Source organism: Loxodonta africana, chromosome 6, assembly GCF_030014295.1.
Source record: "Loxodonta africana isolate mLoxAfr1 chromosome 6, mLoxAfr1.hap2, whole genome shotgun sequence".
Lineage (NCBI taxonomy): Eukaryota > Metazoa > Chordata > Mammalia > Proboscidea > Elephantidae > Loxodonta > Loxodonta africana.
In genome coordinates this window covers 80816552-80841903 of record NC_087347.1, presented here as the reverse complement: position 1 = coordinate 80841903, position 25352 = coordinate 80816552, and the positions used below count along the sequence as shown (strand labels likewise).

The window sequence follows — 25352 nt, the reverse complement described above, 5'->3', positions numbered from 1 at the left end:
CCCGTCTCCTAAAATAGTTCTTGTCTACTATTTAATTACTGAATACCCCTCTCCCTCCCTCCCTCCCCACTCTTGTAACCATCAAAGAATATTTTCTTCTCTGTTTAAACTATTTTTCGAGTTCTTATAATAGTGGTCTTACACAATATTTGTCCTTTTGCAACTGACTGATTTCACTCAGCATGATGCCTTCCAGATTCCTGCATGTTATGAAACGTTTCACAGATTCATCATTGTTCTTTATTGATGTGTAGTATTCCATCGTGTGAATATGCCATAATTTATTTATCCTTTCATCCGTTGATGGGCACCTTGGTTGCTTCCATCTTTTTACTATTGTAAATAGTGCTGCAGCGAACACGGGTGTGCATATATCTGTTTGTGTAAAGGCTCTTATTTCTCTAGGATATATTCCAAGGAGTGGGATTGCTGGATCGTATGGTAGTTCTATTTCTAGCTTTTTAAGGAAGTGCCAAATTGATTTCCAAAGCAGTTGTATCATTTTACATTCCCATCAGCAGTGTATAAGTGTTCCAGTCTCTCCACAACCTCTCCAACATTTATTAATTTGTGTTTTTGGGATTAACGCCAGCCTTGTTGGAGTGAGATAGAATCTCTTTGTAGTTTTGATTTGCATTTCTGTAATGGCTAATTGTCATGAGCATTTCCTCATGTATCTGTTAGCTACCTGAGTGCCTTCTTTAGTGAAGTGCCCATTACTATCCTTTGCCCATTTTTTAATTGGGTTATTTGTCTTTTTGTAGTTGAGTCAGGGCAATATTTTTAGAGGCTTATTCAACCTCAACAGCTCCAGAAAATCTGAATTCCATTGAGAATTTGAAATTCTATTCAGAAGTGGTAGCTGGGTACCATCCATTTCTTTTGGTCTCATGGCAGAGGAGGCAGTTGTTCATGGAGGCAACCAGAAATGTATTCTATTTCCCCCTCTGATTCCTGACTCTCCTTCCTCTCTGGCTTCAGGTGAATGGTTACTCCTTGAATGGCCGATTGTTGGCTTTTAAGGCCCCAGTCACTATGCAACGAACTAGGAGGTAGAACAGAAGTGCTGAGAAACAATATCTAAATCATGACTCTAAACCACTGAACCAAGAAAACAAATCCTGAGAGGGGTCTGGTAGTGCAAAATGGCCTCAACAGCTGTCCTTTTCTTTTTATAATCATGCATATAACACAATATTTGTTAATTCAACATTTTTCAGCTGTGCAGCTTAGTGATATCAATTACATTAATCGGTTGTGCAACCATTACCCTTAAATGATGCCGAATTTCCCATCACCATAAACAGAAACTCACTGCTTCCCAGTGACTCCCCAGCCCCCATAACTGCTAATAAGTTTTGGTCTCTATTTATCTATTCTTGTAATTTTATATAACTGGAATCATACAATATTTGTAATTGACTTATTTCACTCCGCATAATGTCTTCAAGGTCCGTCCATGTTGTAGCAGGTATCAGGACTTCTTTTTCCTTTCTGGCTGAGTAGAACAATATAATTTTAACCAATAAAATTTTCCACCGTTAATTTATTCTTAAAAATATAATTTAAGAACTTACTGGTCGCCATATTCTTCATACATAAAGGTTACATTCCTGAGAGAGTAATTAAAAAATGCTGCAATCAACAATTAAACGGCTCTGTGAACGTCCTGCTCATCTAAGAAAATATGGAATACAGGAGATGCAATTCACAGAAACAGAGCATGTACCACTTTGCTCCACATGAGTAATTTTTTCCCTAGCTCACCTATTGTAAGTATTTTCCAGCCCTTTCCCCATGTTTTTGAGAAAAATAATAGCTAACATAGCATTTGGAAAACTCAAAGTAGTTACATTAACAACAGTATTAACTGCCAAGTTTTCTCATAAATATCACTGGGACCTATGATTCATTTAATTCTAACCAAGAGTCTAGATGGTCAGTGTAGCACCCAGATTTCAGAAAGTAGTCTCCAAAAGGAATGAAATAAAGGGGCACTGGGCGCGATTGTTAATTTTATGCATCACCTTGGCTAGGTTCTGGTGCCCAGTTATTTGGCCAAACACTAGATGTTGCTAAGGAGGCATTTAGATGTTATTAGCATTTACAATTAATTGACATTAAGTAAAGAAGACTACTGTCCATAATTGTGCAAATTTGACTGAATACCCAAAGGTAGTGTTTTTTTTTTTTTCCAGTGTATCCTATCAGGAAGCATACAGTATCAGTTGGTCCCATAATTGGTGATGTTATCTTTAAAGGCAATGTCTGGTAGGTTTCTTCACTGTAACTTTTTAAAAATTTTTTATTGTGTTTTAGGTGAAAGTTTACAGTGTAAATTAGTTTCCCATTCAAAAATGTATGCAAAATGTTTTGTGACATTTGTTGCAATCCCTGAAATTTTTCAGCACTCTCCTCCTTTCCTTTTATATCCTGGGTTCCCTGTGTTCATTTCATCTAGGTTTCCTGTCCCTTTCTGTCTCCTCATCTTTGCTTTTGGGTGAGTGTTGCCCATTTGGTCTCTTATGCTTGATTGAACAAGGAAGCACATTCCTAACATGTGTTATTGTTTATTTCACAGATCTGTCTCATCTTTGGCTTTGAAAAGATTCCACCGCAGTGAGTTTGGTTTTCGTTTAATTTTTGGCTGAAGGTGGACTTTGGGAGTGACTTCAGTTAGCAGGTATCAGGGGGCCATAGTCTTGGGGTTTCCTCCAGTCTCTGTCAAACCAGTAAGTATAGTCTTTTTTCTGTGAATTTGAATTTTGTTCTTCATTTTTCTCCTGCTCTGTCCGGAACCCTCCATTGTGAGCTCTGTTAAAGGGGTCAGTGGCAGAAGCTGGGCACCATCTAGCTCTTTTGGGCTCAGGCTGCTAGAGGATGTGATTCACGTGGTCCGCTAGTTCTTTGGTCTCATATTTTCTTTGTATCTTTGGTTTTCTTCATTCTCCTGTGCTCCAAATATGATGGAACTGGTAGATGTATTTTAGATGGCCACTAGCAAGCTTTTAAGACCCCAGATGCTACTCACCAAAGTAGGATACAGAACATTTTCTTTACGAACTATGTTATGCCAATTGACCTAGATGTCCCCTGACACCATAGTTCCCAGCCCTCAGCCCCAGTAAGTTGGTCCTTCAAGGTCTTTGGATGTGTCTAGGAAGCTTCTATCTCTTTACCTTGATCAAGTTGTGCTAATTTCCCCTATATTGTGTGTTGATTTTCCTTTCTCCAGCGTTAGCACTTTTATATTATCTAGTTAGTGATTTCTCCTTCCAACCACTCTCCTCCCTCTTAACCATCAAAGATTTTTTTTTTCTGTGTGTAAACCTTTCCTTGGGTTTTTATAATAGTAGTCTCATACAATATTTGTCCTTTTGTGATTGACTTATTTCACTCAGTATAATACTCTCCAGGTTCATCCATATTGTGAGTTGTTTCATGGATTCATCGTTGTTTATTGTCATATAGTATTCCATAGTGTGCATGTACAATAATTTGTTTATCCATTCATCTGTTGATGGGCACTTAGGTTGTTCCCGTCTTTTTGCTACTGTGAATAATGTTGCAATGAACATGGGTGTGCATATGTCCATTCATGTGATGGCTTTTATTTCTCTAGAATATATTTCTAGGTGTGGGATTGCTGAATCGTATAATATTTGTATTTCTACCTTTTTAAGGAAGTGCCATATTGTTTTCCAAAGTGGCTGTACCATTTTCTATTCCCACCAGCAGTACATAAGAGCTCTAATCTCCCTGCAACCTCTCCAACATTTGTTATTTTCTGTTTTTTTGATTAGTGCCAGTAACTTCGCTTGAGATGGTATCTCATTGTAGTTTTGATTTGCATTTCTTTAATGGCCAATGACTGTATTTCTTCATGTGTCTGTTAGCTGCCTGAATGTCTTTGGTGAGGTGTCTGCTCATATCCTTTGCCCATTTTTTTGATTAGATTATTTGTATTTTTGTTATTGAGGTGTTGAAGCATTCTGTAGATTTTAGAGATTAGACCCTTGTTGGATATGTTATAGCCCAATTTTTTTCCCAATCTGCAGTTCTCTTTTGGTGAAGTCTTTTGATGAGTATAAGTGTTTAATTTTTGAAAGCTTTTAGTTATCTAGTTTCTCTTCTAGTGTTTGTTCATTGTTATGGTTTACATAGAATTTATGCCACATATTAGGGTCCCTAGCATTGCCCATATTTTTTCTTCCACGATCTTTATTGTTTTAGATCTTATATTTAGGTCTTTGGCCCATTTTGAGTTAGTTTTTGTGTATAGTGTGAGGCATGGGTCCTTCTTCATTTTTTTTTACAAATGGACATCTATTTTTGCCAGCACTAATTGTTGAAAAACCTGTCTTTTCCCTATTTAATGGACTTTGGTTCTTCATCAAAGATCAGTTGACCATAGGTGGATGTATTTACGTCTGGGTTCTCGATTCTGTTCCATTGGTCTCTCAATGTATCAAGCAGTTCTGACTACTCAGGCTATATGATAGACTCTGAAATCAGATAGTATGATGCCTCCTACTCTGTTCTTTTTCTTCAATAATACTTTGCTTATCCGGGGCCTCTTTCCTTTTCATACAAAGTTGGTGATTAGTTTTTCCATCTCATTAAAGAATGCTGTTGGTACTTGTGTTGGGATTGCATTATATCTGTAGATCGCTTTGGGTAGGATTGACATTTTCACAATGTTGAGTCTACCTATCCATGAGCATGGTGTATTTTTCCATTTATGTAGGTCTCTTTTGGTTTCTTGCAATAACGTTTTGTAGTTTTCTTTGTATAGGTCTTTTACATCCTGGCTGGATTTATTCCTAAGTATTTTATCTTTTTAGGGGTTATTATAAATCATATTATATTCCTGATTACCTTTTCAAGTTCTCATTTTGGTGTATGGGAATCCAACTGATTTTTTGTATGTTGATCTTGTATCCTACTACTCTACTGAATTACTCTATTAGTTCCAGTAATTTACTTGTGGAATCTTTTCTCCACTATGTATTTTCTTTTTCTACGTTTAGTTAATACGAAAGAGATACTTTGAGACAACGTAGATATTGTGTTCCTTATCAAATTGTCATCCATTAGCTTTAGCATTCATTGATGAGTTTTACATGAATCAGTTGTCACTATGATAATGGCCAAATGGTGATATTCTACCTTGATTATTTCTTATTTCTCTTTTAGTTGACATTCTACTGCAAAGAAGAGATTTTTCCTTTTCACTATTTATTTTTATCAGTATGTACTCATAGATTCTTGTTCTATTACCCTCATTACTTATTTTGATGCTCAAATTGTCCCAGATTTGGTCAATTGACTCCTGTGCCTTGTTGACAAGACCCCAACGTTCCTTAAGCATTCTTCACTTTTGTGCACAACAAATATTATGCAAAATGACATAAAATGTATATATAGTAATTTATCTGATTATATTTTACCAGTTTTTCTCTTAACGTTTGAATATGTACCTGTCAGTACTGTTGTGGATGTTGTTGTTGGTTACCATGGAGGCAACTCTGACTCATAGCAACCTAATGTATAATAGAATGAAACTTTGCCTGATCGTGTGCCATCTTCATGATCATTGGCATGTTTGAGTCAATTGTTGTCACTATTGTATCAATCCACCTAATTAAGGGTTACCCTCATTTTTACCAACCAAACATGATGTTCTTTTCTAGCAATTGGCCTTTCCTGATGATGTGCCCAAAATAAATGAGCTGAAGTTTTGCCATTCTCCCTTCATAGAAGCAGTTTGGTTGTATTTCTTCTAGGACAGATTTTTTCTTTCTCCTGGAAGTCAATGATATATTCATTATTCTTTGCCAATACCACAATCCAAATGCATCAGTTCTTTTTTGTCTTCTTTTTTCATTGTCCAGCTTTTGCATGCATATGAAGCAATTGAAAAGGCCACGGCTAGTATATAAAACCTGTAGGGTTTCTCTTCCTTGGCTGCAACAATGGACTCAAATATAACAATGATTCTCAGGATGGTGCAGGTCCAGGCAATGTTTTGTTCTGTTGTACATAAGGTTGCCATGAGTCAGAACAGATTCCATGGCAACTAACAAGGTTTTTTCCTATATTTACTCTGATATACTAATATACATTGGAAATAACCATTGTGTTGCTTTAGGGCCATGACGTTATGAAGAGATGAGGTCTGTAAGTTGAACAAGGGTGAAAGCAGCACTGCTCATGGCTGCTCCTTTCCTCTCTATACAGTCTGCCAAGCATTCAGTGTTCCTGACTGAAACTGTGCAACCCTGACTGCAAATGAGGGCTTCTCTTTCCTCAGAAATTTAGATAAATTTATTCAGACTGTCAATTTTACCATCTGGGTTACTCCAGTAACCTTTTCACAGTCTTTGTGAATTCTGCACTAGAACTCTTTGTGGCTCCCTCGGTTACTGCTTATTTATCTGCCAAAGCCAGTTAGATTAGGCCTCCAAGCTAACCCAAGGCAAATCTTTGCCTTTTGCCAACTTTCATAGACTATTTAATCACTTTGTATCAGCCAGACGGGAAACAAATGGCACAACGAAATGACGCAATAGGGAAGATTTTCTTGAAGGGGCCATTTACAAAGGTGTGAACAGGGTTAGAGGAAAACTAAAAGGAATAGGGAAATACCTCAAGCCCAGCAGCAGACCTAAAAAAACAAGAGGAGGAGCGATTACCGGACTCCTGAGAAAGTAGCTCTTGTTGTAGGAAGGGGCTGGCTAACTTGCAGTGTGACTTTCAGTTGAGGAAGGCAGCCATTGCCATCCCATGGCAGCCAAGAAAGGAAGGAACTGGGGAATAAATACCTTAATTTCACTCTTCTCTTACTGATGCTTTCCTACTGGTGCTTCCCACTGGCCACAACAAGGAGGAGCTAGAGAGCAAAGGAGGCCACTGATGCAAAGACGAAAGGTCACCCTATTGAGGCATAGAGCAGGATAGAGAACTATGAAGAGTGCTTCTGGGGGAGCAAACAAAATCTCTCACTCACATACCAAAAACCAAACCTGTTGCCATTCAGTTGATTCCAACTCATAGCAACTCTATAGGACCGAGTCGAACTGCCTCATAGTCTTTCCAAGGAGCGGCTGGTGGATCCGAACTGCCAACTTTTTGGGTTAGCAGCCGATCTCTTAACCACTGCACCAGTTTTAATATTTTTGAATGAAGATTTATGGGTTCAAGTGGCCAACCACCATTGCACTAGCTCCTATGCTTTTTTTCTGTTTGGAGCCACCGGTATATGTTCTGATACCCTCTAAAAGTTCTTCTCCTTACAGAGATTACATCTGCTTGCACCTCTGGCAGGTCCTTTCCCCCAGTCTCATTCCTACCCTAGGTTTCCTTGTTGTCAGCCTAGTTAGGCCCATGTATGTGTGCGTGTCTTTAGCTTCCTTTCTCCAACAATTTATAGAGTAAAAATATCTTCATCTTGTTGTAAAATATTGTCAAAAAAAGGTAACTGGACAAACAATAAAATAAAAAATGTGATCTTTATTAGTTTTGCACATTTTTAATGTTGGTTAGCATCGTTTAGGGTAATAGTAGCATTTTTCAGCATGCAGTTCACGAATACAATTTATCTAAATAATTTTCAGAAAAAGAGGAACCTACAGTTTGCTTCTGTAAGAAACACAAAATGTCATGATGTAGTTGATTATATAAGCTCGCTACTCTCTGTTCTTGTAGGAAAAAAAAATGTGAAACCCACTTATATTTAAAACAATCTAGATCAGCATGAGTCAAAAACAAAACAAAACATAAAGAGGTTAGAAAAAATAAGGGAAAAGAAAGAAAGAAAGGAAAATAAGCAGCACTACCTTAACTCAGTTAGTGCAGGCACTACCAGAAATGTAAATAATATGTTATACCCTTCCCCAATTGCAAAGCATAATTTGGATGTGAGTCGTGAACCTATTTTGCCCCTTAAAACTATGAAATAATCTAAAATCAGCAGATGTAATAAAACAGCAGAAATCTATAACTACCCAGTCTTGTTTTTCATTTCTTATTTAGCAAATTTCTTCCATGAAAAAGTGTTATGGACAGAAAGTAAGAAAAGTGATTGTGGTATCAACCTGAAGATAATTTTCCTTTTCTTATTTATGTACATAATGCTGAAAAATAAAACAAAATGACTTTGTACAGTATTTATATTTGATTATAAAATTCTAAACACATTTTTAACAGGTTAAGCAGTGTTGTTTTGTTTTTTTAAACATGTCTGTACAATCTGGCTGTACACCATACGTTATCTATTTAAAATTTAAAAATAACCAAAAAAGTTGTTAAAGTGCTGCAAACTATTGCTTAATGACTTAAAGGAATGAGATCTGTTGAGCAATTTCCTTGATGCTACCCACTGGCATATGGTTTCTCATGAATGAGATTCTGTGCAGTGGGAGAAACCAGACACAGCATGGTAATATAAACATGCACTGATAGCAACCAAACAAACTAGCTACAGTGGTACAGAATACGTTATATTACCTGTATAAAGCTTGCACTCTACATTTTGTGTGGTACATATTTGATACAATAAATACTGTGCTTGGGTCATTATTTGCTCAAACGTGCACCACCAGGTAAAATGACTATTTACATAATAAATAGCATTTCATTAACATATACAGTGTCAACCTTGCTGAGAGCTGAAGATGGCTGAACAAAGTGCAGGATTAAACAGAAATAGATCAAGGGTTCTTTTGGTTCAGTTCAGTCTTTCGGGGGTGGGTGATATTCGCTATTCAGTTTTTCTTAGAATAATAACAGAAATCGAACATTTATGACTCCAGACATTTGAAGGAAGTTTGTACCTGCTAAGATTTAATGACCTACCTAAACATGATCTACTTGTTCTAGGGGCTGAATTTGAGAAAAGAAGATCAGCAAAGCACCTCCAAAGATTACCCAATTCCTCCTCCCAGTAACACGGATGAAATTTAAGAACTGGTTGTTTTCCTAGTGACTTTTTCTCATGCATGATCTTTGAGTGCAGCATGCCCTCATGCAAACCATGTCTTTGTGTAGATGGGAGGGAGGGTTTTATGGTTGCCAAAACCTCTGGGGGGCGTACCTGTTAAAGAGGTCCTTTAGTCTAGTTCCCAACAGAAACCCCGTTTAGAAAAATAGTCACATATAATGGATTAAAAAAAAGATGACTCCACTAACAGATTTTGTAAAAATGTGACAAACGTGGCAGTCAAAATGCAAAGTGTGGATACAATTACTACACTACAGTGTTTCGTGTGAAACAACTCCCAGATTATAGGTTTGCACCCTTTTTTTTTTTTTTTTTTTTTGATGGTCCCTACAGTCTGAGTAGCCATTTTGTCTCTTGTCTTCAGCAGTGTCAGCTGGTAGTGAGAACAGTAACCTCCTGTCAAGGTTGTCTCCCCTTTACCCAGAGTCACAGTTTGCCAACAAGGGGTCACTGTCTTAGTGTAGGCACTGACCTTAAGTAGATTTGTGTAAAAACAGTCAGTTTGGCATTGACCTCCTAAAGAAGTCCTATTGACAAAAATACATCAACCTTCAGAGGCTGTAAACAATTTGTCACTCAATTATTTTTATTTCCCTTTGGCTTTTTCATCTTTGCCTTCTTGCTCATGTTTTTCTATGATTGGCTTTGTTACCCGGTCATAAGAGGGTGGACAAGCAGCTGTGGACATGGTCAGATCAGTTTTCTCTGTAATAGAGTTTTCATTTATTCTGTCAATTATCATGTCTTCTTTTACAAGAAGATTAGCCCCACCTTTGATTTTATTTTTATTGTAAGTAAATGAAGCTTGTTTTACAGTTCGCTTCAAAAGGTGGCGCCTGTAAGCACGCTGAATAATAACAGCAGATACCTCCTCTTGTTTTCGTTTTAAAGTGGTGGTAATTGGCTGATAGGAGACCTTGGAAGGATTAGAAGCCATGAATCGTTCTTCCATCTGTATTCGGAGAGCATCCATCTCTCCACTCTCCCCTAGAACCCGCTTTGTAAAAGCAAATAAGATGTCAAGACAGTGGATTCGATCACCACTGACCATGGGTAAGTCCATGGCAATGAGCTGGAGTTTGTTTGGCTGTGGCAAATTGAGAGGGGGGTCAAGAGCAGCTGCAAACTGAGACAGTTTTTCAAATTCCATGAACTGGGTCGCATCAGGATCAAACTTCTCCCAAACCTCATAGAACATCTCAAAGTCATCCTCACTCAGGGGCTCTGCACTTTCTTCGGTAGCAACACTGAAGTTCTCCAGGATGACAGCGATGTACATGTTCACCACAACCAGGAATGATATGATGATGTAGCTGACAAAGAAGAAAATCCCCACAGATGGGTTACCACAGTCTCCCCTAACTGAGCTTCCAGGATTAACTTTATTAGGGTCACAGTCAGGTGGTCCACTATTAAGAATAGGTGCCAACAATCCATCCCAGCCAGCAGAGGTGGTAATTTGGAACAGGCAGATCATGCTATTGCCGAATGTTTCAAAGTTGAACATGTCATCAATTCCAACTTCTTTCTTAACATAAGCAAAGTTGGACATTCCAAAGATGGCATAGATGAACATGACCAGGAAGAGCAGGAGGCCGATGTTAAACAACGCAGGGAGGGACATCATCAAAGCAAAGAGCAGAGTGCGGATCCCCTTTGCTCCTTTGATCAGACGCAGGATTCGGCCAATCCTGGCAAGACGGATCACTCGGAACAGGGTAGGGGACACAAAGTATTTTTCTATCAGCTCAGCCAGAAACATACCTATGGATAAACAATGAGAATGCCAACCATTAGAATAGCAACCAAGTTATCCATTAAAATAATTCTTTAATTTCTGTTACAGCTCCAAGGTAAGGTTTAGAGTGCTGAAATTGAGTTACATAATCTAAAAGGTTATACACATATAAATATGCACATATTATAAATAAATACTCACTATGACACTCCACACAAAAAATTCACCATCTGAAACAATCACAGTACTTTTTGTTTTTGAGGGTTGTTTGTAGGCTATTTTTAGCTTATATAAAATTCCAAATCAAAACCTAAAAAATAAGCTTAAAATGGACAAGTCTGGCTGAACAGCAGTGGCCAACAGTGTAAGTACAAATTATTATTTTGAAATTGCCAAATCTCATTTCCTCTTCTCAGTCCCCATCCATCTAAAAGCATCTGCAGTTTTTGATGCTATTTTCATTTCTCCCTGAACTTGATGCTTCCCTATAATAGTCTTACGTATCTATTTATATAAGCTCTGATGCATTTCTAAAAGGATCCAAGGCTGATGATCTTTGTTTGCTTCCTGTGCCTCTAACATTGGTCTCTCGATCCTCTTTGAAGCTTCTTTTTCGATTTGCCTCTTAAATAAAGACTATACTCAAGAGTGGCCCAAGAAACTTAAGTGCCAATGAGTTATACTGCCTCATTCTGCAATGAGTAACCCTAAGAAGGGGTCTGTGTGTGTGTGTGTGTGTGTGTGTGAGACAGAGAGAGATTGAGACAGAGAAAATACAACTTTGGTACCCTATTCAGGACTGAGGTGGGCCTGACCCAAGCCGTGGTATGTCCTATTGTCTCACGTGCATGCGAAAGCTGGACAATGAAAAAGGAAGACTGAAGAAGAACTGATGCATTTGAATTACAGTGTTGGTGAAAAATACTGAATATACCATGGACTGCTAGAAGAACAAGCAAATCTGCCTTGGAAGAAATACAGCCAGAATGTTCCTTAGAAGCATCATCTCATGTACTTTGGACATGTTATCAGGAGGAACCAGTCCCTGGAGAAAGACATGATGCTTGGTAAAGTAAGAGGTCAGTGAAAAAAAGGAAGATCCTCAACAAGATTGACTGATACAGTGCCTGCAACAATGGGCTCGAGCATAGCAACAAGTGTGAGGATGGTTCAGGACCAGGCAGCATTTTGTTCTGTTGTACATAGGGTCAGTGTATAGGAACCGACTTGATAGCACCTAACAACAACCAACACCCTATCCATAATTGATTATACTATAGATTAATGCAAGAATCAAACGAGTTGGGTATAAGACCAACTTCTTCAGAAAGGATATGGCGTGAAAATCTGCCTGATACACGTACCCGATATTGGATGGTAAAAAATTGACCCTATTAGGTCCTCTTGTTTAGGAAGGATGAATACTTCAGGCCCACAGAGACTGCTTCACTTCACTGGAGCTTGACCATGTCTTTAGCAGGATGAGCCAGTGCTCACCAGGTCTATTGTACATTCAAGGCTTTGAGTGCATGGCTGAGAAATGAGATCCCAGGTCACCTTACTTCCTGCACACATTGCTGTAAACCTATCTCGAAGGTAATCCAGAAAATCTCTGACAGCCTTAAAGAGCCTACCATGTGCATTTGCTAAGGTTCTGTCCTTATCTTTGTTTTCTTTTCAATATATGCTTTTCCTCATGTTGTTCAACTTCCACTAACGTCTACATGCTGATGACTCCATATCTGTATCTCTAATAGAACTGTCACTCATGAGTACCAGGCTAAATTTCCAGTTCTGTTCTCAACCAAGTCATCTAGATTTTTTAATAGATCTTCAATCTCAACATGTTCAAACAATCTTTAACTTAGCTGATAGCACATATCTAGTTCAAATGAATGAGGTTTCACTGTATTGGCAAATATTATATTTAATGTTTAAAATGGACAGAATAGGATGTAAAACTGTACATATAGCAGGAGCCTCATATTGTAAAAACAACAAAAAAACTCACCTAGGTGAAACACATTAAAATATTCATAGTGGTTATCTCTGAGAGGTGGGATGACCTGTAATCTCAATTTGATTTCTCCAAGCTTTATTTGTACTAGGTTAAACCTAAGAGACCTTAAATGTTTCTTACCTACAATGGAGAGAATTACAACCACAAAATCAAAAATATTCCAGCCTATGGTAAAGTAATAATGGCGGAGGGAGATGAGCTTCAGCACACACTCTCCAGTGAACAGGATGATGAATACCAGGTTGATGCGTGACAAAATATTAGTCATTTCTTCACTCTGGTCATCTGTTTCTACCATCATAGTGACCATGTTGAGACAGATTAGAATCATGATGCTTATGTCAAAAACTTGTCTGGTTACAAAGTCAAAGACCATTCCTTGAAATTTGTTCTACAAAGGAAGAAAAAATGGTTTTAACAACAGAAAGTTTTCTTGTGCATATTAGTATCTACATAACTACTCTATGCATTTATTGACTTTCTACTATTACATATAGTAGCCATTTTCCCTGATTTTGCAAAAGATAGTTCATAATGTATTAATTAAAATTTTTAAAAATCTACATTGATACTTCTCAATGTGTATCCCTCAGAAAAACAATCTCTGGTCCAAAGAGGATGCCCAATCAGAAACACTCCATACTATACACTTCTGTCAGGTACACAGCAAATATCAGCATATGAAGAGTATGAGAAGTGAAGAAACCTGTTTAATCAGAATGTTCCATAACCATTTGAATCATGAAGCTCTTTCAAAATATATCTATTAACATCCCATGTGTCTTCCTCTCCTGGGAACTATTAAAGGGAACTTTGGATTTGCAGGGCACACCTATAACATTATGTGTTTACAATCCCACATATGGCACTATGGATGTGCTTCTACCAAAGAGCCTTTTCTGATATTGTCAGACACAGAATGCTCAGTCTCACACAGGGATCATCAGACCAGAATAGCATTCCTCATGTTTTGATTTTAAGCTATTCATGTCCCTTGTCCCTAGTTTTGCTGTTGTCAGTCTCTATAAGTCATTGCCTGGCTTATTTATCTGGGCAACTGAGCAACTCTGAGGTTATCTTCTCTGTTACATTTTTCTACACATCTTGTACTTATGTAAAACAGTTAATTCATTTCTACTTCCAATGGGAAGGCAGTAGTCTTAACTGAGGAGATTATATATGCTTTTTATTTTCAAGAAAGCCAACTGCTGGCTAGCACAATTTGAATGATTTCTAAAAGTTCATTAGCATTTTTTCCTGATGCACTCCAGGGATTATTTTTATCTCACAGACCCTCATCATGAAAATCATTCCCTTTAGGGATAATGTCTTTCCACTTTCCCAGAAGTTTTTTTGTTCCTCTCTTCTAACTGACTAGTCCACTACTATTAGTCAGTGATCAGCTTCTTCTTGTGCACATCACATTGCGTATGTGTTCTTTTGTCATTTAATTTGGGCTCTAGTTGTGTAGTTATAAATCCCTTTAAGACAAGGATGCATTTTCTGCTTCTTTTACTTTTTGGTATTTTATTCTTTTTAACATTTTACCATTATCAAAAACGGTATGAGTTAATGATGCTCTAAAAGTGAGAAGAATCTTTGCTGCTGCAAATGTTAGCTGCTATCTCCTCTGTGAAAACACAAGTGTAAGTTTGTGTTTTTGTTTTTTTCCCCCAAATCCTTTAGTATTTCTTACTCCTGGTCGAGGTATCGGCTTTTGTGGCTTTTTTGATCCCAATTTTTTCATTGCATTATAGTATTTCTTCTGTTCTTCTGTCATAAAGATGTCTTGACCTCCAAAGTATAGAAGAAAAAAATAAAAACTGGTTAAAACTGTGCCCTTTTACACATTTTTTTTCCAATATTAAACTTCAAGTAGAAAACCACATAAAAAAACCCTTGCCATCGAGTTGATTCCGACTGATAGCAACCCTACAGGATGGAGTAGAACCACCCCATAGGATTTTCAAGGAGCGGCTGGTGGATTTGAACTGTCGATCTTTTGGTTAGCAGCCGAGCTCTTAACCACTGAACCACCAGGGCTCCTAAAATAGGAAATGGACATTTAAAAAAAGAAACACAAAATCCAATTAAATAGCATGATAGGGCTTGACATTTTGAATTTGAAAAATTAAAGAGAAAACTCAAAATTTAATTAAAATTAAAGAGTTAAAAAATTTTTAATTAAAAAGTTAATAGTACATATACTATAAAGTGGATGAAGGTTTGTAATAAAAAGCCACTTTTACTTTGCCAGGAATTGGAGTAAAAGAGATGGAAAGAAAATTGGACTAACTGATAGAAGAGTTTGGAGATTAATCAGAGGTTGTAAAAATGTGGCAGGTATACGGTAGGCCAGCAGGCAGAGAGGATTGGGACTCAGACTAATAAGTTAACCATTTAGAACTACACAATAATAAGTTACTGAACACAGAATAATATGAGTAATAAGAAAAGGGGAGAGGGCAGAAATGTTTTATAGCATTTCATACAACAAAAACATTCATTGTATTGACAAGAAAACGTAGTAGGCAAATGAGATGAAGGGCCAGTGCACAAAGGAAGAAACACAAATGATTAATAAGCACTTGAAAACATGTTCAAAGCTACTAGTAATAACATATATAAATATTAAATTAAATATAATTTTAATCAATTAAACATGAAATATTAAAAAACAAAGAGAATGTCTGATGCCAGTGAGAGGAGGGTGCCAGAGATACACTCATACACACTTACTGGAAGTAGGAACTGGCATATGACTTTGGGGAAGCAAATTATTTCACTTGGGAAATTTATTCTAAGGTCTCAATTTTTTTAATGCAAAGATTTTAGTTAAGGAGTTATTTAAATTAATACAGATGAGAAACAACCTAAATTAAATAAATTATAATTATATATGTGTGTGTATATATATATATACACACACACACATACTCTCTCTCTCTGTATATATATATATAAACCTGGGAAAACTGGAACCTGTGTAAGGCAGAAACCTATCAGAGAAGAAAAACTCAAATATTTTTGCTAAAATGAGCAACAGAAAAGTGGTAAGACTGTACCCTATCAAAGGTGGAACTTGTGAGGTCTGGCGAAACAAGGAGAGTTTCAGCTCTCACAGGTTTCACTGCATATATATATATAAAGACTTCTAACAAAATGGGAAAATATGATGCCAAAAGGAGAATTTGTAATTATATATAAAACAATTTCAGCAATAAGAATATGCATAGAAAAAATTTTGGACAGAAATAAATGCAACGTGAATAATGGCTACTCCCAAGTGATATTGCTTTCCATATTTTCTATAATGCACATATATATGTGGATAATAAACTTTATAAATTATAATAACTAATAAAATGAAGAGCTGTCAAATTCTAGAATGGAGAGGATAGCTTATAATTAAATATTAAGGAGGAAGAAATGAGAATATATATAAAAGAAACCAATGAAGTAAAAGTGTGAAAAGAAATACTAGAAGAAGTTTACATCGGGTGCCTTATTTTTTACCAAGATCATAAAGGTTTTAGGCGCAAGGCACATTTTAAGGGGGGGAGGAATTATAGAGATAAAAAACAAGCAAACATGCCTTTGAGAAGAGTATATTCCTGGTCTCTTTTCTAAGTAATTCTCTTCCAAAAGAGAATATGTCATCCTTGATTTAAAAAGAAAAGTGGGGGAACGATTTCGTGAGCTTGTGCACAGGAGTGCAGAAGCAAAAACACGTGTAATATATACCCCATTTGACTTCTAAGTTAAAGTGCTCATTTGTGGAGAAAAGACTTCCGATCATTTTTCTGTCTAAAAAAAAAAAAAAAATTTTTTTTTTTCCATCTTAGTGGGAGATAAAACATTAGAAATACTTATCTTCTTTTTTTGCTGGTTGAAATTATCTATGATGACACCAATAAACAGGTTCAAGGTGAAGAAGGATCCAAAGATGATGAAAATAACAAAGTAAAGGTACATGTACAGACTTTCCTCATACTTAGGCTGGAGTTCCACCTACCAAAGGAGAATATTTTGCAAAATATTACAATACATTATGATGTTGGAAACGTAATCGGTACATTTTCATATAAGAATAGAAAAGTATTTCTCGAACACTTCAGCAGTTGTTTTTTTCCTGGATTCAACTATCTCTAAAAAGTCTCTGAGATTAGCTTGAGCGATGTTTCATGTGAAAAATATGGTTATTATGACATTCTAACATCTATTTTTTTTAACTATACAAAAAAAAAAAACCAATCCCATTGCCATCGAGGTGATTTCAACTCATAGTGGCCCTATAGGACAGAGCAGAACTGCCACATGGGGTGTACAAGACTCTAATCCTCAGGGGAGCAGTTTGCCATATCTTTCTCCTGCAGAGGGGCTGGTAGGTTCGAATCACCAACTTTTCAGTGAGCAGCCAAGCACTTTAACCATTGCGCCGCCAGGGCTCCTTCTTTGTTACTATAAATACAATTAATATTTTGCTATTTGGACAGCAATGTACCAAACTTGGCAAATTTTCAAGGCACTGAATTTTTATAATTTAAAATTTATTAACGAAAAAAAATTTACCCCAGTAAATATGTATAAGCTATGTTTAGAAATAGCTGTTCATGTACATATGAATTTGCTTAACAAACAAGCACTGAGTTATTCATTTAGGCATCTGGCATCATAACCTTAATATTACAACATTAATTGGAATTTTCAGATTAAGTAGACGTAACTGTATACTCCATATTTTAAATCTTCAAATGAGAATTACTGTGCAATCCCTATATTGTATTTGTAATAGACGTTGACCTATTGAAAATGAATTAGGAAAACTATACATAGTTCCCTAATATAGTGATGTCGTTCTAAAGGCAGAGTTAAAACCAACCAAACACAAAACAAAACGAAACAAAAAACAGTAAGATGAAGTAAGAAAATTCTAGAAGTTATCAAGAAGGTACTAAACATAATACTAAAGCCACTTATTGTAGGAGTTGCATTTCAAGATAAAGCTGAGATCTATGGGGACAGTTTACAGGGAGAGAAGTCATTCTTTATGATGACAGATTAAACAGATAGGACTTCAGCATGGAAAAATGAAGGCTGATAGAAAACACTAAATTTTTCAGAGTTTTGAAGGGCAGAGTTGGAACGAGCATGGATTTTAGCTTTTTAAAACCTGAAAGTGACTGTTGTGGGAAGAATCAAATAAAGAACGTCATTACTTGGATGGTATAAACTTAAAGAAACTTGTCGGCTGTAGGAGTGATAACAACATTGGTAAAAGCCTTCAGTAAATTTATGGATGCTAAAAATCATATGAAAGTATAGATCTGAAAGAGAATATTACAGAACTTGAAGGCTGCCTGGACAGCATCCATGGCCTTCATGCCGTCTAGTATGCAGAGTAATGAAACATTTCAAGTAATGATGGTAATCATGTATTTCTTCGCATTTGCTCCTCCACCCCAAAATTACTGCTGATTATATACTTTGTAGATAAAAATAGAACAAAGTAGAAAAATATTTAACAGATAATTTCTTAGTTATTAAATATATAAATGTATTTCTTTAGTTTGAGTCTCACAATCATGATTTGACGGGTTTTACTAAGATCTTCGTGATAAATATCGCTTTACTTGAATATTAATTTGAGTCATATTTTTTAACCAGCGTAGAATCATTTCATTGGTCTGCTTGAGCTTTGGGTTAATTTAGCCCCCTAACTGAGGCTGTAAAAGGACTCAGAATATAAGAAATACTTACATCTCTGGAATCAACAGCTGCGTACATTATATCCATCCATCCCTTAAATGTGGCCTATTAGAAAGAACACGCGTGTTTTACTCTGAAGTAAAAATAATTCAGACCTGGTGTTTTGTAAATACTCTTACTAATACATATTTTTTAAAACAGACCCTTTTTAAAGAATTTCAAAACAAATCTTACATGGATTTTGGACCAAAACAATATTTAGTATTTCCAGAACACATAATGAGCAAAATATTCATTGATACATCCTCCTGCTTGATAACCAACTCACAAATACTTGTCAATTCTTCATCATTAATAGAATTATGTAGTTTAAAGGCTGCTAAAATTTGGTGGAATATTTTTAGAAAGCTTTATAAATGCCAACACATTTGGTAATATCTGCAGCAGCAGTATGATTGTTTCTTAGATCTGATGATCATGCCCTGAAATCTATCTGCAAAGTGAACAAAGTGACTGAAAATGTAAGATATCTCTTGATTGTAACAATCTAAGAATCATACAGATATACATAGTCAGAGCTGCAACTATCCTTTTAAGAATTTTGCAGTATATCGTCAGATATAATCCTGTATTCTACTTTTTTCATTATAATTCTTGATGACAGTGAGTTAACACAGGTAAGAAAAAGTGGAAAATTGTACCGTACCACTTGAAATTCACAGACTCCAGAAGGATCCCAAGTCTAATAACTGAGAGTAATTTGTTATTTGTCTAAGGACATGAATTTTGAGCCCTGTGGGCCCAAGAGGCTTGTTCCTTAGCTGATGAGTGAGCCTAGGAAAGCTTCTGTATCTGTATCACGACATGTCTTTGTTTTTACGACACTAATATCTGTATAGTGGTGGATATAATGAGAAGAAAACCTACTACGTGCGTGTGATGGCAGTGAAGAGAAAGTAATGATTCTTAACTAGGAAATAGAAGTTCTTTTGTACATCAAACAGGGAACTGATGAATGTGTCAGTGGCTTGAGGCAATGATGATAGAACGTGTCCATTTATACACTTGGTACAGGAACAGGAAAGGTGATTCAAAGAATCATTTAAATGAGTTGCTAATCAACAGAAAGGTGATTCTGAAAGGTGTATAAAGCCAAAGAATACAGTACTGAAGTTTATTCTAGTAAGAGCATTTCTTTAATGTCCTCACACAGGACTTCTGTCCTGTATTTTCAGAATCGTTTAAGATTTGAATGGACTGCTTAAAGTTTTTAGTTTTTTTCTTCTCGGTTTTACGGAGGAAGTAACATGCTTTAATGATATTTACAAATGTGATCATTAATGAAATATTAGGATAAATGCCCAAGGAAATATAATGTGTCTACAATAATATTTAAAGAGATCATGCTTGCCAGATTTTTTAAATCCCTATTTTAATTACAAAAACATTCTGAGTAAGTTAGAAACATCCAGAAGAGAAGTAAGAATTTCCAGTAAGAAGGTGGCAAGGACTTATAAAAGAATCATAGTCCAGACACCTCTGAAAGAGCAGCAAGACAGTTTGACCAGCTTAGTTTTGTTTGCTTGTTTAGTCTCCTGGGTAAATAATTGAAAATACAAGGCTGATGAACAGAAAGAGAGTTCTGCCCGAAAGAACCTGCAGAACAATAGGAAAGAAATTAAGCACCTTTTACTTATTAATTTATTTTTAAGCCGAGTTTCAGCGGCCAAAATAGGGCAGTATTTTTTACTACAATTTTCAAACAATCTGGATTCTGTTTTATCCACTGCTTTGCTGCACAGCAGCTGCACCTGAAAGCAGCATCAAATAAAAATGTTCAAAGGGCTTCTATCCGCCACAATTCTATAACTTGTAGACTCTTCTTCTGTGTAAATCAGTCTTGGATTCCGGGTAGTGAAAACATTAATATTTAGGATTAAGTAGACGTAAGTAGCAAGCCCTGGTGGCATAGTGGTTAAGTGCTGTGGCTGCTAACCAAAAGGCTGGCAGTTCGAATCCACCAGCCGCTCCTTGGAAACCCTATAGAGCAGTTCTACTCTGTCCTATAGGGTTGCTATGAGTCGGAATTGGCTCGAAAGCAATGGGTAGATATAAGCATAAGCAACATTGGCGAAATGCCATTTGAGATGAGACAACAGTTGTCTGTATTTCATTTCTGTGTTCAGGTGCTTCCAGGTATTATTTCCATTTCACTATCAGGATCTAATCATAAAATCAAAATGTTATTTCCCAATCTAAGTATCAAACCCCACCACACATCTGTCAACTTGTCATACTGTGGTGGCTTGCGTGATGCTGTGATGCTGGAAGCTACACCACTGGTATTTCAAATACCGGCAGGCTCACCTATGGTGGGCAAGTTTCAGTGGTGCTTCCAGACTAAGACAGACTTGGAAGAAGGACCTGGTGGTTTACCTCTGAAAAAATTGGCCAGTGAAAACCATTCGAATAGCAGCAGAACATTGTCTGATATAGTGCTGGAAGATGAACCCCTGAGGTTGGAAGGCACTCAAAATATAACTGAGGAAGAGCTGCTGCCTCAAAGTGGAATTGACCTTAATGAGGTGGATGGAGTAAAGCTTTTGGGACCTTCATTTGCTGACATGGCGCGACTCAAAATGAGAAGAAACGACTACAAACATCCATTAACAATAGGAACGTGGAATGTATGAAGTATGAATCTAGGAAAATTGGAAATCATCAAAAATGAAATGGAACACATAAAGATCAATATCCTAGGCATCAGTGAGCTGAAATGGACTGGTATTGGCCATTTTGAATTGGACGATCATATGGTCTACTATGCTGGGGATGACAAATAGAAGAGAAATGGTGTTGCATTCATCAACCAAAAGAATATTTCAAGATCCATCCTGAAGTACAATGCCGTCAGTGATAGGATAATATTCATACACCTACAAGGAAGACCAGGTAATACGACTACTATTCAAATTTACACACCAAGCATTAAGGCCAAAGATGAGAAAACAGAAGACTTTTACCAACTTCTGCAGCCTGAGATTGATCAAACCTGCAATCAAGATGCACTGATAATTACTGGTCATTGGAATGTGAAAGCTGGAAACAAAGAAGAAGGATCTGTAGCTGGAAAATATGGCTTTGGTGAGAGAAATGATGCTGGAGATCGAATGATAGAATTTTGCTAGGCCAGTGACTTCTTTATTGCAAATAGCTTTTTTCAACAACATAAACGGTGACTATACACGTGGACCTCACTGGACGGAAAACACAAGAATCAAATAGACTAAATTTGTGGAAAGAGACAATGGAAAAGCTCAATATCATCAGTCGGAAAAAGGACAGAGACTGACTGTGGAACAGATCATCAATTGCTCATATGCAAGTTTAAGTCGAAGCTGAAGAAAATTAAAACAAGTTCACAAGAACCAAAATACAGCCTTGAGTATATTCCACCTGAATTTGAAGACCATCTCAGGAACAATCGGACACACTGAACACTGATAACCAAAAATCAGACAAGTTGTGGAATGACATCAAGGACATCGTACATGAGAAAGCAAAAGGCCATTAAAAAGACAGGAAAGAAAGAAAAGACCAAAATGGATGTCGGAATAGACTCTGAAACTTGCTCTTGGACGTAGAGCAGCTAAAGTAAAATGAAGAAATGATGAAGTAAAAGAAAGGAACAGAAGATTTCAAAGGGCGACTAGAGAAGACAAAGTATTACAAAGAAATGGGCAAAGACCTGGAGATAGAAAACCAAAAGGGAAGAATACACTCGGCATTTCTCTAGCTGAATGAACTGAAGAAAAAATTCAGACCTCAAGTAGCAATTTTGAAGGTTTCTATGGGCAAAATATTGAACACGAGAAGCACTGAAAGAAGATGGAAGGAATACGCACAGTCACTGCACTAAAAAGAATTTGGTCTATGTTCAATCATTTCAGGAGGTAGCATATGATCAAGAACCGATGGTATTGAAGGAAGAAGTCCAAGCTGCACTGAAGGCATTGGCAAAAAACAAGGCTCCAGGAATTGAGAGAATACCGATTGAGATGTTTCAACAAAGAAATGCAGTGCTGGAGGTGCTCGCTCGTCTCTGCCAAGAAATTTGGAAGACAGCTACCTAGCCAACCGAATGTAAGAGATCTATATTTGTGCCCATTCCAAAGAAAGGGGATCCGATAGAATGCAGAAATTATCGGACAATATCATTAATAATAAATTTCTCAGCAGCAGTTAATTCCTACCAATTATTACAATCAAATGAGGCATGTTAAGTGTGTGTATTTTAGAGGTGGACCCCAATAAAACAAGGTTTCAAATTTCAATATAAAGAATAACAGGGAAGTTGTTGATTTATTAATCAATGTGTTCATATGCAAAGAGAAAGTAAGATGGGAAGAAAGAGAAAAAGATCTTTGAATAAAACTGAAATACCTGGCCAATATTGACTGTCTGCACTGCTTAAATGTAATGAGGTTTCCATTGATCTATGCTTATAAATTTGTGCTAATTAATCAAAGTTAGCAAAAAAATCTTAAAAAGACTTATAAACTTTCTTCTTAGGCACTAAATGATAGATGTATGATTATTACTTTTTTACTATTCCAAACAATTAAAAAAAAAATTCAGAGAAAAAACTGTTCACTTACAACTTGGAGCAAAGAGAGATACCCAAATCCTACATTATCAAAGTTTACTTTCACGTTTTTCCATCGGGCAGTTTCATTTCTCTCTATGAGTTTTAGGCAATCAGAATGATTATTCACTTCGGAGATGTCAAACATTTCACCAGTTGTGGTGTTAACACAGTTGTAGAATTTGCCAGCAAACAAATTTACGCCCATGATGCTGAAAATTAGCCAGAATATGAGACAAACCAGAAGCACATTCATGATGGATGGAATTGCTCCTAAAAGGGCATTCACAACCACCTAACACACAAACGGAAAAAAACAAAAGTCAGAATTCTCACTGGTTAAAAAAAAAGAAAAAAAGACATTCCCCTAGTAATTCTTAGTCTTTCTAAATCTTTTTTTTTTTTTTCTATCAAGACTATTTATTTTAGGATATTAAAAGCAAAGTAAAGAAAATCTTAAAATGACCTTTTACTTAAGCAGTGCATTTAGGGAAACAATTATAGGCAATATAACAAAGAAAGAACAACAAAAAAGGGAGGTGAGAGTACTGAAAGGTTAAAGGAAAAGCAAAAGCAGAAAAACTTGCTGCCCAATAAAGTCAGAATGTGTGTTGTTTATTAGAAAAAAGTAGGAAATCCTAATGCAGATGATTAACTCATTAAAAAAAAAAAGGCAACATATTAAAAAACAAAAGCTGGAACATGTGGACATCAGTTGATCTGACCAATATACTTCTAAAATAAATAAAATATTCAGGTGTATAAATAGAAAGATCTTAATAAATACCTAATATAATTTCGCCCTTAATTATTCATGCATTGCTATGACTAATAATTTTTGCATAAGAAGCAAGACAATTTAGCATTATGTATTTCATTAGATCATCACATCGTTTATTTCAAGCTCCAGTCATGTCGGTTGTTTCACTTTCTGAGTTTAATTCAATAAAGTTATTTTAAATGAAACATAATAGAAGTCAGTTTCTCAGAAAAAGGAGGGATGCCATACATAATTCCCAAATCTGATATGATTACATCAATTTCTGTGCTAAATTATTATTATTGTCCTACAGAAGCATATTCCTCCTATTATTATTTTCTGGGCCCCAAATTTAAAATTTGAGTTTTCATATTTGTCGTATTTGTAGGGATGGCTGTCCTTGCTTCCTCCCCCCACAGTTCTCATTGGAGCTCTATATCGAGTAGCTAAGAGTGAAGATAAAGGAACAGACCCTAGAATGTTTATAAGGGGTAGCTGATGCCTCAGACTTGACATTAGTAGCTAAGTTTTACCCTCACTGATACACTTCTATTCTTTCATAAGATCTGAACAGCAGGCATCAAAAGATCTATATTATGCCTGCCATTTGATGTCTGTGTATTTCAGACTAAAGTTTTTTTGATGGCTTATCTGAAACAACATATATACAAAAGTCAAGTCCTTATGTTTCTGAGCCCTGTTTAAAAATCTGTAAAGAACTCTAGGATTTCTGAAGTTACAAAACAGTGTGAGAAATAGGCCAAGGGAAATAATAAAACCACTAATGACAAAAATGGGGAAATGAGCATGAAAAAAGGAAACTAGGTTGAATTACCCAGGCAGAACCAGATGATGTGGTCTATATAGTCTACCAAGGTGGCACATGGCGCCTTATCATATCTCATTTGGCTGTCTGCATTAATAAAATTGACCCAATAAGCTCTTTTTTGATAGTTCATTTTTAATGTAGGCATACAATTATATTTCTTTTGGATTCAAGATGTGAAAACTGAAGTTATTATTTATTTCAATTCTTTTCAGAACATTTTGGCTACCATTCAGGTTAAAAAGCTATGTCTACTATTTATAAACGCACATCCATGTTAAAATGCATGCTTTACTACAAAACTCAATTTAGAGTGTGAGCAGAACATTGGTAACCTAAACCTGCTTCTTGAATTTCCTTTCACAACCATCTTTAGGCCTCACACTTCTTTCTTCAAAATGTTTTTCACCTCTATCCCTTCTTTTCCATTCCCGCCATCACTATCCTTGTTACTTTATGCCTGCGCCATGGTCAGAGGCTCTCATTTTCTCCCTTCAATCCATTTAAAATGAATTAATATTCCACAAATACCACTTGGAGACTATCATATTCCTGCTTTACAATTATTTAGTGGATCCCCACTGATTATAAAATATTTTTCTTAACTTTATATCCAAATCACTCCACAATCAAGATTTCTACTTTTAATTTCC

The 25352-nt window shown here is 36.3% G+C and overlaps 1 protein-coding gene across 1 annotated transcript in view; it reads right to left on the bottom strand.

The window, feature by feature from the left end:
• Positions 1-9334: 9334 nt before the first annotated feature.
• SCN1A (sodium voltage-gated channel alpha subunit 1) overlaps positions 9335-25352 on the bottom strand; it is a 94645-nt gene continuing 78627 nt past the window's right edge. Inside the window, exons 21-26 of the mRNA XM_064287043.1 lie at positions 23127-23408; positions 18520-18573; positions 16629-16770; positions 14456-14553; positions 12880-13150; positions 9335-10765 (exon numbers count right to left, since the gene is read on the bottom strand). Coding sequence (XP_064143113.1) covers positions 9588-10765; positions 12880-13150; positions 14456-14553; positions 16629-16770; positions 18520-18573; positions 23127-23408 — 2025 coding nt within the window. The 3' untranslated portion in view covers positions 9335-9587. The remainder of the gene's footprint in view (positions 10766-12879; positions 13151-14455; positions 14554-16628; positions 16771-18519; positions 18574-23126; positions 23409-25352) is intronic.